The sequence below is a fragment of the Helianthus annuus genome, chromosome 14 (assembly GCF_002127325.2).
Source record: "Helianthus annuus cultivar XRQ/B chromosome 14, HanXRQr2.0-SUNRISE, whole genome shotgun sequence".
Taxonomy (NCBI): domain Eukaryota; kingdom Viridiplantae; phylum Streptophyta; class Magnoliopsida; order Asterales; family Asteraceae; genus Helianthus; species Helianthus annuus.
Window position 1 is genome coordinate 53,177,414 of NC_035446.2, and position 15,658 is coordinate 53,193,071.

General features: G+C 42.0%; 1 protein-coding gene across 1 annotated transcript; it reads left to right on the top strand.

Moving 5' to 3' along the window:
* Positions 1-2,633, top strand: LOC110906609. The gene is made up of 3 exons (XM_022151716.1): positions 1-1,440; positions 1,572-2,301; positions 2,356-2,633. The coding sequence occupies exons 1-3, from the start codon at positions 1-3 to the stop codon at positions 2,631-2,633; spliced, it is 2,448 nt and encodes an 815-aa protein (XP_022007408.1).
* Positions 2,634-15,658: the final 13,025 nt, after the last annotated feature.

Here is a 15,658-nt window from a genome sequence, read left to right on the forward strand (position 1 = left end):
ATGGAAAGAGGTGTTGATTCTGGAATGTCTGATCGTCCTAAGTCGGATGGTAGAGAAGTGCATGATCGTGGGAAACCTCCCATCTTGGGTAAGGGTTTTGCGAATAAACCATTGAAGATTGATGGTAATACACGTATTCCTCGTAGGGGCACCGTTCAGAATGTGCAATTGGAACCAAAGAAAATCAATATGATTGATGAATTGTTAAAGGTTACGGAGCCGGTAATGGTTGATAATCTGAAACCTGATCAGAATCATGAGGAGCTGAATAGTGATGAAGTTAGCGACCAGGTTGCAGATAACCTGATGAAGCCGGCTGTGCAAACATCAGTAGGTGAGGGTTCGGGTTCGGGAATCAATTTGGCAGCGGATGGAAGTCAGGGATCCTCTTTGAACCATGCAGATACGGTTAAACCTTTGTCATATGCAGCCAAGGTAAGTGCAAATAATTCTAAGAGGGTTAACTTTCGTGCATTTGCTAGTTCAGTGAAGCAGGATGGGTGCGATGTTGTTTTGCCGAGGGAGTCTGTGCGTGCTATGAAAGATAAGCTGGCAAACACTTTGTATGGGTATTTTCTAGGAGATCGTGTTGCTTTTCCTGTCGTTGATTACTTTGTGTGGAAAAATTGGAAGAATTATGGTTTAGAAAAAACGATGATGAATGCGAATGGGTTTTTCTTTTTTAAGTTTAGTGATGAACTGGGTATGATGAATGTTCTAAAGGACGGTCCGTGGATTATTAAATCCCAACCGTTGTTTCTGAATAACTGGACGCCAACAACTAAACTAGAAAAGAAAGAGGTTAAGAAGGTTCAAGTTTGGGTTAAAATTCATGAGGTCCCTATTGCGGCTTATACGGAAGATGGTCTTAGCCTGATTGCAATGACATTAGGGGAGCCGAAGATGCTAGATTCTTTTACTGCCTCGATGTGCACGGATTCGTGGGGTCGTAGTAGTTATGCTAGAGCGTTGATAGAGATTTTGGCAGACAAAGAAATGCGGGAAGAGGTCACCATCGCTATACCCGAGCCGGAGGGGGAGGGTTTTGTTAAGGTGACTATGTACGTAGAGTATGAATGGAGTCCGTATCGGTGTGCCAAGTGTTGCGTGTTTGGTCATTCGAATGAGATGTGTCCGAAACAACCGTTGAAAGAATCTAAAATTCGATATGAGAGTCAAAAGCGTATTAACCAACAAGTTAAATCAGCAAAAAAAAAAAAAAACCACCCACTGTTGATCAGGATGGATACACAGAAGTGTATGGGAAGAAAATGGCTCGTAGGGCTGGAATTCCTGTTAACAAGCAAAAGTCGAAGTTCGAGTAGAGACCTGTGGGACCGAAACCTAAGGGGGACGGTAACAATGCTTCAAGCTCTAATACGTTCAGGTCGAATAATCCCTTTGAAATCCTTAATGCTGTTGATCCAAGCTCGGGCCCAAGTAATTCGGGTAGGGGCCAGAAGATTCTAATGATAATGAATTTATAGAGGGTTATAACGAGATGGATGATTTTATGATGAATGGGTCGCTGAATATTAATAGTAAAAAAGGGTCAAGCACTCCTTCTCTAGAGGTTAAAGATAGTTAGTATTGCAGCGTGGAACATTAGAGGGTTGAACCGCTCTCTTAAACAATCAGAGGTTCGTCAAGCGGTAAAGGATTATAATCTTAGTTTGTGTGCTATTTTGGAATCTCATGTTGATATTGGTAAGCTTGATAAAATTTGCAAGTCCGTTTTTCGCAATTGGGATTGGACGTCTAATGGGGCCAAATGTGATAAGGGTACAAGAATTATTATTGGTTGGAATCCAGCAGTCTTTGATGTCATGGTGTTAGACCAATCTGATCAGGTTATGCATCTCCAGCTCATTTTTAAACTAGACAGGCGAAGGGTGTTTTGCTCTATTGTATATGCGGCTAATTATTACATTTCCCGTAGAAGTTTATGGCAAAATCTTTCAATGCACAAAGTTTTAGTGGGTGGTGACCCCTGGTTCGTTATGGGTGATTTCAACTCGGCACTGAATTTGGAAGACAAATCCATGGGGGTTTCATCGATTTCGGTTGGCATGAAGGATTTTCAATCGTGTTTGGATGATATTGAAATGTTTGACATTAATAGTTCGGGTTTCCATTTTACGTGGAACCAAAAACCGAAGAAGGGAGTTGGATTACTAAAGAAAATTGATCGCGTGCTAGGAAATACTCAGTTTGTGACTCTTTTCCCGCGAGCAGTGGCCTTATTCCACCCGTATAGACTGTCTGACCATTGTCCAAGTATTCTAAAAATCCCGGAAGCTGGTAAATTGAAACCGAGATCTTTTAAATTCGCTAACTTTTTGGTTCATTAACCAGAATTTCTTGATATTGTCACTCGGGTTTGGAACACTAGAATCAATGGAGTGCACCAATTTTGTGTTGTTAAAGGCTGCGGCTCCTCAAGAAGCCTCTTCGAGCATTACTTTTTAAGCAAGGAAACCTGCATAACAAAACCAAAGATCTCCGGGCGAAACTCTAGCCTCCAACAGTCGATTGATCGTGAGCCTTTGAATGTGGTCTTACAAGCTGAAGAAGCCACCATTATGAGTAGTTATCAAGAAGCTTTACTGGATGAGGAACGCTTTCTGAAATAGAAATCAAAAGTTTATTGGTTACGAGTAGGTGACATGAATACTGTTTTTTTTCACTCGTCTTTGAAAAATAGAAATCATCGTAGTAGAATTGATGTTTTTCAGGATTCGGTTGGTAATGTGTTTGAAGGAGATAGGGTCCATGATGCGTTTGTTAGCCATTATGAAAAGTTTTTGGGTTGTGAAGGGGACATCTCGCTCCAACCAGCTCCTGATTTATTCTCTAAGAAGCTGAACTCGGCTACGGCTAACCACATGATACGACAGGTGACTCCAGAGGAAGTTAAAGCAGCTCTGTTTTCTATTGGTATTGATAAAGCCCCTGGTCCGGATGGGTACACTGCTGCTTTTTTCAAGATTGCTTGGTATCTTATTGGGGTGGATATTTCTAAAGTTATCATTGATTTTTTCGATACTGGTAACTTATTACGCGAACTAAACCATACCCTCATTGTGCTTGTGCCGAAGGTTACTACACCATCGGTTGTTACCGATTATCGTCCTATTGCTTGTTGCAATGTATTGTAAAATGCATCAGCAAGATTGTGGCAGATAGAGTTAAAGGGGCCCTAAATGAGATTGTTAGTGTTAACCAGTCTGCATTTGTTCCAGGTAGGAAAATATCGGATAATATCTTGTTGACCCAAGAGCTTATGCACAATTATCATAGGAATGCTGGTCCGCCACGCTGTGCTTTTAAAGTTGATATACAAAAGGCCTATGATACTGTCGATTGGAGGTTTTTACAGGGTATTCTGATTGGTTTTGGGTTCAATGACAAGATGGTGAATTGGATCATGGTTTGTGTCTCGACTACTTCATATTCTGTCTGTATTAATGCCAATGTTCACGGTTATTTCAAGGGTAATCGTGGGTTAAGGCAGGGGGATCCTCTATCCCTATACCTCTTTACTCTTGTTATGGAAGTCCTGACGGCTATTCTTCATCATTCGGAAAGGATTGATACTTCGTTTAAGTTTCACAATAGGTGTGAAAGGCAGCAAATTATAAATTTGTGTTTTTCAGATGATTTGTTCCTTTTTGCTCGGGGTGAAATAGCTTCGGCCAAGTTTATTATGTCTTCTTTGGAAACCTTTACCAAGATGTCCGGGTTGGTCCCTAGTGTTCAAAAAAGCACGGTTTTCTTTTGCAATGTTCCAAGATATATTAAGAGTGCTATCTTGAGAATTATGCCGTTTGTTGAAGGTACGCTTCCGGTAAGATACTTGGGGGTGCCTCTCATATCGTCGAGACTTTTGTATAAAGATTGTAATGTTCTTGTGGAAAGGCTTGAAAAGCGCATCATGCATTGGAGGAACAGGATGCTTTCTTTTGCTGGCAGGTTACAACTTATCATTTCAGTTTTGTCCTCTATGCATATTTATTGGTCTTCTGTCTTCATTTTACCGTCTCGGGTGATTAATGAGTTGGAAGCTAGGATGCGAAATTTTCTTTGGTCTCAAGATTGCGGGTTTCATAAAGGGAAGGTGAAAGTATCCTGGAAATCAATTTGTCTTCCGAAGTATGAGGGGGGCTTAGGCATTAGGCGTATTGGTGACTTAAACAAAGCCCTAATGACATCTCACATATGGAGTATTCTCTCCAACCGAAATTCTTTATGGGATGACTGGGTTCGATCATACAGGCTTAAAGGCAAGAGTTTCTGGAGATGCACTGTTCCATCTAACTGTTGTTGGGCATGGCGGATGTTGTTACAACTTAGACCGCTAATGCGGAGTCATTTTTTGGTCCGATGTGGGTAATGGATCTACAACTTCAGCATGGTACGATTTCTGGTCCTCCATGGGGCCGCTGGGTGATTTCTTATCACCAAGAACCATCACGAATGCGGGTTTTTCTTTGGAGGCTTCAGTGGCTGATATTCGGTCTAATGGGGCTTGGATGTGGCCGACAGCTTGTAGGGATCTCTTTCCTGTTTTGATTCAGCTTGACAATATGAACCTAGAGCCGAATAAGAGGGATACAATTTTGTGGCGAGATGGTGATCAGGTTAGTCATATGTCCGCTTCGGGAGTTTGGAACTCTATCCGCTATGCAGAACCAGAGATTTCTTGGGGCTCTATTGTTTGGTATCCACAATGTATACCGCGGCATGCCTTTTTTATGTGGCTAGTTATGAGGGGTAAGCTACTCACTCAAGATAAAATTCTGGGATGGGATCTTTCGCGCAGGAAAAATATGAATATGATGTGCTGCCTTCTTTGTTATAATAATCATGATTCCCATAAACATTTATTTTTTGAGTGTAAATTTTCATCTCAAGTCTGGTTTATGGTTAGACAAAAGGTGGGTATGGAGTCGGTTCAGCCGGTTTGGGATGATATTGTGGAGTGACTCCTGGCTCGAGCTAGGTCGAAGTCAGCAGCTAATTTGGTTGCTAGACTCTTAGTTACGGCTCCTGCTTATATAATCTGGGAGGAGCGGAATGCTAGGTTGTTTAAAAATTAGTTAAGACCTCCGGAAACTATTGATGCTTCTATCTTGCAAATGGTTCAGTATAAGCTGATGGGTGTGAAGCTGAAGAACAATGATAGAGTTAAGAGGCTTCTGGAAGCTTGCGAGATTCAAAGTCCTTCATATGAGCTCGATGGTGGTTGAGTAGTAGCCGTATTTTGTTTCTGTTTTGATTCCTAGATTAGAGTCTAGTGGTGATTATTTGTTTTTTCGTAAGTTTGGTTTACTTTCGTGGGGCATGTCCCATGATTGAACTAGTGTAGGCGTTCTACACTACTTGTTTTATTTGGTTGTGAATATATAGAATCACCGGGGTAAAACCCTTTACCCAAAAATGAGTTCCTGGAAACCAACAAAAATGGCCTACATCCACCACTATTCACACAACCATATAACATTTGTTTTTAAAGTACAATACCGGTCCCACGCTTTTTGGAAAACTAACACCAACAGCTATATTACGTTGATACTTACCGACGAGCCAAAGATGGATCCAACAAATAAAAAGAAAAAGAGTAAAAAATTTAAATAGCTATTATCGCCAATCACAGCTGATCCCTATACCAGAAATTAAAAAAAGGACTCTCAACGAATAATATTTAGTGAAGGAATTAAGCTGATTAATTCCAATAGATTACTACTTTTTTGTCCTACTTTTTTTGTTGTTTTGCGTGAAAAGTTTAGCCATTAACTAATTAAGTAGTAGTGAGGCGGAGTTGTGTCAGTCATGGACCGGAAAAAGGAAAACGATCCCATTGATTTTTTCAATGGACTACAAGGGAAATACATAAATGCCGGTGATGAAGTCTCTCTGTAAACCGTGAGTAAAGGCGATGATAAGATTTGAATTGAGATTGTATCCTAGTTTTTTTTTTTCAAACGTTTGCTCGTGCAAATCATTTTGCTATGGATATTTCGTCGACAATTCGAATGATACGATTTAAGTATGAGGTTTTTCAAGCGTTTGTTGTGGGAATCACTTTTTAAAGGATCTTTTGACGGTAATCCATCGAAAGAAGATACTATAAATACTACTAGAGCCTTTATTATCAAACAATTTCTTTGGTCAATGCAGATAGATTTCCTTGGTTTTCAAATCATCCCCTCTTTGTCTTTCACATTTTTCACATGAACCACTTTGTTTGGTGGTAGCTAGTTTATTGGCATTGATGGTATCAGATTGGAATCAATAATACACATCCCAAAGGAGGTTGGGAACGTAGGTCAATTTTTCACATGTGGTCATGGATCGTGAATTTGTGCCTATGGTAACCTTGTGAGTGATGGTCAATGTTTTGTCTAACTATTTGAAACTGTCTCTGATCATTGTACCGAAACTTTGTCCATTTGGAAATCAAAACAAACGTTATATTGACATCGTGTTTAGCTTGATTAACATCCAGTAGCATCAACCAAAGATTTCGCATGTGATTGATTGTTTGTGGTTGAGTACGTTTTCATTATTGACGTGAGGTTGAAGTCTCAATCAAATTTAGTCCAATTGCTACTAATAGCTAGTGGTAAGTGGGTATCGAACACAGGGAGTTTGTAGAATTTATGTTATCTAAATGGTTTACTAATTAACTAGATTAAACTAAAATGCAGAAAAGTAATTTCAATGATTTGGTTGTTTGGTTTTAAGAACTAAAATTAACTACTTAAATTGCAAATTGCAAATTGGTTTTGTAAACAGTTTAGGAACAAATGACCATCCTAGGTTCCCGGTTTCAATTGACAATCATGTTCAAATTTAACTAGAAAGAACCACATAGACATGGCTCATGCGTAGTTACTTGTTTCTGATAAAAGGGAACTAAGTACTCGGATTACAAGAATGCGAGGTTGTTACCTGATGACCAATTAATCAATATCCAACCTGAATCCCTCCCATGATATCTCGATTGCTAATGGCACCAAGAACTTATGGTTTAAACTATGATCGAAATATAAATTAACAATTTGCAAAAAAAAAAATATATCAACACACCATAATAAACAAACAAAAATTGCAAGTCTATTATTCTAGAAATACGAACAAGAACACAAATGTCTTAAACAAACCTTCAACCTAGGATGATCACCATAAGTTTAGCCACTCATGCCATGGTAAATCATCATCAAACAAATATCAATGTTCATTTGAATCAAAAACACCAACAAATTGTTTTGAATTGTTTAGAACCAAGAAAGAATAACCAAAATCGCCTGAGAACTGCTGTGTAAACGGTTGGGAATGATTGGACATGAAAAGACCTCTAAAAACACATTAAAATAGGGCAGTTACAAAATTCTCGCTGCAGACCACCGTAACCTACGGCGGACGCCATAGGCTAAGACTGTCACACCCCCAAAATCCATACGCGGAGTACCATCGCTTGGAGGCGTGACATGACCAGGATCAAGCCACCAATCATATTGAACAGATAAGTAAATAGTAAATGTAAATCAACCAACCCAATATGAAAGTTGTTCAAAACATAAGTATAGTTTCAATGTTTACCCGGAAGCATAAAAGTAAACCCAATCATAAGTATAAGTTTTGAAATGTCATAAATGTTTAACAAGCATCTGCAATCCATGTCCACAACGACCGCGCCTCCCTGTGCAAGCTCCATGAGTACCCAACGACCTGCAAGGCATGTAATAGAGAGTCAACAACAAAGTTGAGCGAGTTCACAGTTGGTTGTTAGTTATAGTGTTCATTTCGTAAACCGTTTGTTTGTTTAGTAAACCATGTATCGTTTATACTTGTATCGCGACCCTCCAGGCATGTTTGCGAAGATTAGTGGGAGTTTCTTATGTATTGTAGACTAGTTATATTTGTATCGCGGCCCTCCAGGCATGTGTGCGAAGTTTAGTATTAGTATCGCGGCCATTCAAGGCATGTATGCGAAGATTCATATTCGTATCGCGGCCATTCCAGGCATGTGCGCGAAGAGTAGTATTTGTATCACTAGTCTAGCAGTATCTATAAGTGACCTTCCCCAAACGAGTTCAGTGATTCGTAATTCCCAATAACAATGTAAGTACAAGTAACCATTCAATCCCATTCCCTACCCTGGGAATCCCATGCCTTGGTAAGAGTGTGAACTCACCTTGGTTTGCTCGGTGTGCTAAGGTATGTGCTCACAGTTAAATCAATCAAGTCCTAGAGTACGCACGTGTACATAATCAGTTTATATTCACAAAGTTCACGCATAAGCACAATCGTAACGGATATTGAATCAATGATCATCAAATAGCACAAAACACGTATTCATGCTCATACAAGTCATGCTTTACACTCAACGACCGTTAGTCAATCCAGTTAACACTTAACAGAGTTAAATTAAGTTACTGTGCAGATTATCCATTCGGCGAAACACCCTCTGTTTCGCCGTGAACCCTCTTCGACGAAACACTTCTGTTTCGTCATGGTTGTTTCGTCATAAATGGCTTCGGCGAAACACTTGTTTCGCCATGTTAGTTTCGTCGCCAAGTGTTTCGTCGATGCATTGGTTTCGTCGTACACATAACAATTTCAAAATATCACGGAAACCCTAACTCATAACCACAGTCGTTACACATCATCATCAGTCATTAAACAACAATCATATGATCAACATACAATACAGTAATCATTCCGTCATTATCGTTCACACAGAAATTGTTTACCAGAACATACTATGACAACCAACATCTAGCATGAATCCTAGATCAGGAGATGGCCCTACGCAACTTAAATCACGACATGTGTGAATCCGACGATCATGTTTCTTTTAATCACTATGCCACCGATAATATACAAGGTCAACATCAATCAATACATGGGAACCATCACCCACTCAAAAACAACATCACATACATTACAACATCATGATTCCGAATTCACATAGTTAACTAACCCTAGCCTAAACACACAAAGGCATCAATTAACAGATATACATACAATAGGGTTTACACTAACCGATTCGGGATGAATAAGCAAGGATTCGAGAGGGAAAGATGATGGTGAAAGACGGTTGTTGCCGTCGCACAGTGGAGAAAGCTCTTAGGGTTTCTTATTTTTGCCAAAGGTGTGAAACAGGAGTCGGTTCACATTAATATACACAAACTATCGTACTGGGCCCTTAATGGGCTTCGGCGAATCGTGGGCTGGCGAAACAGCTTGTTTCGTCGGGGTGCTTGTGACGAATCACATTCGTTTCGTCGGAATGATTCATGGCGAATCACTTCTTGTTTCGTCGTATGGATTATGGCGTAACACTTGTTTCGTCGGGCCTTTTCATGGCTTAAGTAGTTCAAGTTTTTCTAACAAGTCTCATGTTATAATACCAAACACATATACATGCAACAATCACAATACGCTTTATCATATCACAACATATATAATTACAAAGCAAACAAGTCGTGTAAGTAAATAATTAAACAACTAACGTGCAATAAATGCGAAAATGGAATCTCGGGAACTCGAATTGTCACATTATCCCCAACTTGAAAGAAATTTCGTCCTGAAATTTAGCATGCGGTTACTGAGGAAGCTAGTTGAGTGTATCGTTTACTGGTTTTCCTGGGGTGTCACATCATCCCCCCATTGATTTGGAACTTCGTCCCGAAATTCTGTAGTAGCTTCAGCCTCAGTAGTAGTTGCATAGTTCCGGAATAACTGGGGATATTTGAGTTCCATCTGGTCTTCTCGTTCCCAGGTGTACTCTGGGCCACGACGGGAGTTCCAACGAACTCGAACAAGAGGTATTCTGGTGTTTTTGAGGACCTTAACATCCTGGTCTGTGATTTCAACTGGTTCTTCGATGAAATGCAACTGTTCATCGATAGTGAGTTCCTTCAAAGGAACTATGAGGGTCTCATCTGACAGACACTTCTTCAGATTTGACACGTGGAAAACGTTGTGAACTGCACCGAGTTCTGCTGGTAGGTTTAGTTTGTAGGCCACTTTGCCTATCCTTTCTATGATCTCAAACGGTCCGACATACCGTGGATTGAGCTTGCCTCGTTTGCCAAAACGAACTACACCCTTCTAGGGCGAGACTTTGAGTAGCACTCGATCCCCAACCTGGAACTCGAGTGGTTTCCTGTGCTTATCAGCGTAGCTTTTCTGACGGTCACGAGCTGCCACCATGCGTTGTCGTATCTGTGCAATCCGTTCAGTAGCATCAACTACAAGTTCTGGACCTGTGATCTGACTATCGCCCACCTCCGCCCAACAGAGAGGTGATCGGCATTTACGCCCGTACAATACCTCAAATGGAGCGGCTTGAATGCTGGTGTGGTAACTGTTATTGTATGAAAACTCCACTAAAGGGAGGTGTTTTTCCCAGCTATTTCCGAAGTCGATAACACATGCCCGAAGCATGTCTTCTAGAGTTTGAATAGTGCGCTCAGACTGCCCATCCGTTTGAGGGTGATAAGCTGTGCTCATGTCTAATCGAGAGCCAAAAGATTTGTGCATCGCTTGCCATAGTTCTGAAGTGAATCGTGCATCACGATCAGAGATAATAGAGGTTGGCACCCCGTGCCTTGAAACAACTTCCTTGAGATATACGTCTGCTAGAGTGGAGAACTTATCCATTTCCTTAATAGCTAGGAAGTGTGCAGACTTCGTGAGTCGATCCACGATCACCCAAATAGTAGCGTTCCCACGCTGGGATCTAGGCAGGCCAGTAACAAAATCCATGGAAATTTCCTCCCATTTCCATTGTGGTATCTTTGGCTGTTGAAGTAGGCCTGATGGTTTCTGATATTCTGTCTTGACTCTCGCACAAGTCAAACATTTGCCGACGTAAGTTGCTATGTGGGCCTTCATACTAGGCCACCAATATGTAGTTCTGAGATCGTGGTACATTTTATCCGAACCTGGATGTACCAAGTAGCGAGACTTATGGGCTTCATCCATTACAAGCTCGCGTAAGTTGCCATAAAGTGGGACCCATATACGCCCCGTTACATAATAGGCGCCGTCTTCCTTTTGTTCTAATCGTTGCCTTGAGCCGCGTAGGGCTTCAGCCCTGATGTTTTCCAGTTTCAATGCTTCTACCTGAGCGTCTCGTATCTGTGCAGGAAGACTAGACTGGATAGTAAGTTGTAGTGCTCGTACGCGTTTAGGCGTAGTATCCTTTCGACTGAGGGCGTCAGCCACAACATTGGCTTTGCCTGGATGGTACTTGATGGCACATTCGCAATCATTCAATAGTTCGACCCATTGGCGTTGACGCATATTCAATTCCTTTTGATTGAAGATATGCTCGAGACTCCTATGATCGGTGTAGATGGTGCATTTGGTACCGTACAGGTAATGTCGCCATATCTTAAGCGCGAAAACGACAGCTCCCAGCTCTAAATCGTGTGTAGTTTAATTCCGTTCGTGAACTTTAAGTTGGCGCGAAGCGTAGGCGATGACTTTATCCCGTTGCATCAATACACAACCAAGACCCTGTATTGATGCGTCGCAATAAACCACGAAATCGTCTGTGCCCTCTGGCAATGAGAGGATAGGTGCGCTGCATAGTCTATCCTTTAAGTGCTGAAAAGCTGTTTCTTGTGCATTACCCCAACGATAAGTAACACCTTTCTGTGTCAGTAGTGTAAGCGGCTGTGCAATCTTTGAGAAATCTTTGATAAACCGTCTGTAATAACCCGCCAAACCCAAGAATTGGCGTATTTCCATTGGTGTACGCGGTGCACTCCAGTTCCTGATCGAGTCTACCTTGGATGGATCAACATGAATCCCATCCTTTTTTACCACGTGGCCTAGAAAGTGGACTTCACGAAGCCAGAAGTCGCATTTGGAAAACTTGGCGTATAACTGTTCTGATCAAAGGAGTACCAAAATAAGTCGCAAATGATGTCCGTGTTCCTCCTGACTCTTGGAGTAGATCAGAATGTCGTCGATGAATACAATCACAAACTTATCCAGGTAGGGCTTGCATACCCTATTCATAAGATCCATAAAGACTGCCGGTGCGTTTGTTAACCCGAAAGGCATGACAAGAAACTCGTAGTGACTGTAGCGAGTTCTGAATGTTGTTTTAGAGACGTCCTCATCCCGGACTCTCAGTTGATGGTATCCTGACCTCAGGTCAATCTTTGAGTAGTAGCTCGACCCTCGCAACTGGTCGAATAAGTCATCAATACGTGGCAGAGGGTAGCGATTCTTCACGGTCACCTTGTTGAGTTCACGGTAATCTATGCACATGCGGAAGGTACCGTCTTTCTTTTTCACGAATAATACTGGAGCTCCCCAAGGCGAAGAGCTAGGACGAATGAAACCCTTATACAAGAGTTCTTGTAGTTGCTTAGACAGTTCTTCCAGTTCAGTTGGAGCTAAACGATACGGTGCACGTGCTATTGCTGCTGCTCCTGGAGCTAGTTCAATCTGGAATTCGACCTGGCGATGAGGCGGTAGCCCAGGTAAATCTTCGGGAAACACTTGAGGAAAATCGCGTATAACTGGGATATCCTCTAATTTCTTATCTTTCGTTGATGCATCAGTAACAAGTGCCAAGATGGTAGTGTGACCCTTTCTCAAACATTTCTGAGCCTTCAGAAAGGAGATGATGGCAACCACGGCACCACTCTTGTCGCCTTGAACTTGGAGAAGTTCTTTACCAGAACGGGGAATACGAACTATCTTCTCCTTGCATAAGATCTCTGCTTGTTGTTGGGATAACCAATCCATACCAATGACGATGTCGAAACTTCCCAGAACTATAGGAATGAGATCGATGGAGAAAGTCTGACCCGCTAAGACGATATTACAACCCTTGACTACATGTGTGGCCTCTAAACTTTTACCATTGGCTAACTCTACGACATGTTTAGTGTTTAAGGGTGTTGGTGTACGTTTTAACATTTGACTAACTTTTAGAGATAACTGGTATCCGCCCCCGAATCAAACAAAACAGTAACATAAAAGTCGTCGAGAAGAAACTTACCAATAACCACGTTAGGATCATTCCTGGCATCACCCTGCCCCAGCACGAACACACGACCCCTAGCATCGTTGCCATTATTGTTTCCCCCGTTGTTGTTCCCATTGCCCTGATTATTATTGTTGTTGTTGTTGTTGTTCTGGTTCTGGTTTAACTGGGGGCAGTCTCGCTTGAAGTGGCCTTCAGCACCACATTGATAGCATCCCCTATTGCCGCGCTGCTGTTGCTGCTGCTGGTTTCGTGGAGCAGGTGGTTGTGGTTGCTGGTTCTGATTCGCAGGTCGTGAGCTCCTGCAATCTTTAGCCTCATGACCAAACTTGAGGCACCGCTGACAACGACCCTTGTTGCACTGGCCATTGTGGTGCTTGTTGCAAGTATTGCACCTTGGAAGGTTTCCTCGATATCCACCCTGTCTTTGATTACCCGAGGGCTCTGGTAGTTATCAGTCTTGCGCTGCTGAACCTGAGACTGAGTTGTAGCTGAACCTTTGCTGGAATCCCAATCCCATTTCCGCTTGTTGTCACTGGAGTAGCGGAAGTAGTAGCATCGGTGGCACTGATACGTTTAGGCAGCCGGTTCTGTTCCACTGCCTGATCTGTGAGGCGATGAGCAAGACGTTGAATATCCTGGATATTATCAAGGTTGGCCGATGTCACGTGACTTTGGATTTCTGGTGCTAGCCCTTTGAGATACAACTCTATACGCTTGATACGAGGGTCCACCATAGTTGGACACAGGATGGCCAGCTCGTTTGACCGTTTAGTATATGCCTCAATTTCCGACCCCGTCATTTTCAAATGGAAGAACTCCACTTCTAACTTGTGGATGTCATCACGTGTGCAGTATTCCCGTTTGATCAGTTCTTTGAAATCATTCCAAGGTGTGGCGTTAGCAGCTGCCAACCCTAAAATCTAAACTTGTGCATTCCACCAAGTCAGCGCAATGCCTTCTAGAGTACCAGTGGCGTACTTCACCCTGCGAGCCTCAGGGCATTCACACATCTCAAATACGGACTCGAGCTTTTCAAACCAATGGAGGAGTCCAACTGCTCCTTCAGTGCCACTGAACGTGCTTGGACGACAGTCCATGAAATTTTTGAAAGTGCAAACAGGTTGCTGAGTGTGTTGACCTATTGTGTAAGAACAGGACAAGGTTAAACACAAGAGTTGGTTTAGAAGTGTAGGATCTAAGGATCCTAGAGTGAGTTACGACTGCAGGGTATACCTCCTGCTTGTGCGGCTGCAAGTGCCGCAGCAACTTGTTCGTTAATCAGAGCCGTCAACTGGGCTTGTGTCATGTTAATGCGTCCAGCCATGATCTTCATATCAAAGACAACATAAGTGAGAGAAGTTCGCGAAAAGTGCGATGACAGAAGAGGGTAAGCACACAAGTGTTCTCAGGCAATAATTATTACGTTTATCTAAGCATACCATGAGCAAAGTTCTGTGTAATCTAACAAGTAGGCAATGTATACATGAATAGTAGTACCTAGTGTGTTGAGTCTTGCACGTGGAGCGAAGCGTCGTTGTGGATCGTTGAGCACTCTACAGGTTATAGTATGGTTTTAACAAAAACTCTTTCCCCTTATTAAAACCAAGTTCACTATAACCAATGGCTCTGATACCAATCTGTCACACCCCCAAAATCCACACGCGGAGTACCACCGCTTGGAGGCGTGACATGACCAGGATCAAGCCACCAATCATATTGAACAGATAAGTAAATAGTAAATGTAAATCAACCAACCCAACATGAAAGGTGTCCAAAACATAAGTATAGTTTCAATGTTTAGCGGAAGCATAAAAGTAAACCCAATCATAAGTATAAGTTTTGAAATGTCATAAATGTTTAACAAGCATCTGCAATCCATGTCCACAACGACCGCGCCTCCCTGTGCAAGCTCCATGAATACCTAACGACCTGCAAGGCATGTAACAGAGAGTCAACAACAAAGTTGAGCGAGTTCACAGTTGGTTGTTTAGTTATAGTGTTCATTTCGTAAACGGTTTGTTTGTTTAGTAAATTATGTATCGTTTATACTTGTATCGCGGCCCTCCAGGCATGTTTGCGAAGATTAATGGGAGGTTCCCATGTATTGTAGACTAGTTATATGGGCCCTCCAGGCATGTGTGCGAAGTTTAGTATTCGTATCGCGGCCATTCCAGGCATGTGTGCGAAGAGTAGTATTTGTATCACTAGTCTAGCAGTATCTATAAGTGACCTTCCCCTAACGAGGTCAGTGATTCGTAATTCCCAATAACAATGTAAGTACAAGTAACCATTCAATCCCATTCCCTACCTCGGGAATCCCATGCCTTGGTAAGAGTGTGAACTCACCTTGGTTTGCTCGGTGTGCTAAGGTATGTGCTCACAGTTAAATCAATCAAGTCCTAGAGTACGCACGTGTACATAATCAGTTTATATTCACGAAGTTCACGCATAAGCACAATCATAACGGATATTGAATCAATGATCATCAAATAGCACAAAACACGTTTTCATGCTCATACAAGTCATGCTTTACACTCAACGACCGTTAGTCAATCCAGTTAACACTTAACAGAATTAAATTAAGTTACTGTGCAGATTACCCATTCGGCGAAACACCCTCTGTTTCGCCGTGAA

What these genes read in the sequence shown, in the direction of transcription:
- LOC110906609 (XM_022151716.1), top strand. Translation starts at nt 1, where the DNA reads ATGGAAAGAGGTGTTGATTCTGGAATGTCTGATCGTCCTAAGTCGGAT. An exon ending in TGATCCAAGCTCGGGCCCAA is followed by an intron (nt 1,441 to 1,571) that starts GTAATTCGGGTA and finishes CTCCTTCTCTAG; the next exon opens with AGGTTAAAGATAGTTAGTAT. An exon ending in TCTAAAAATCCCGGAAGCTG is followed by an intron (nt 2,302 to 2,355) that starts GTAAATTGAAAC and finishes TTCATTAACCAG; the next exon opens with AATTTCTTGATATTGTCACT.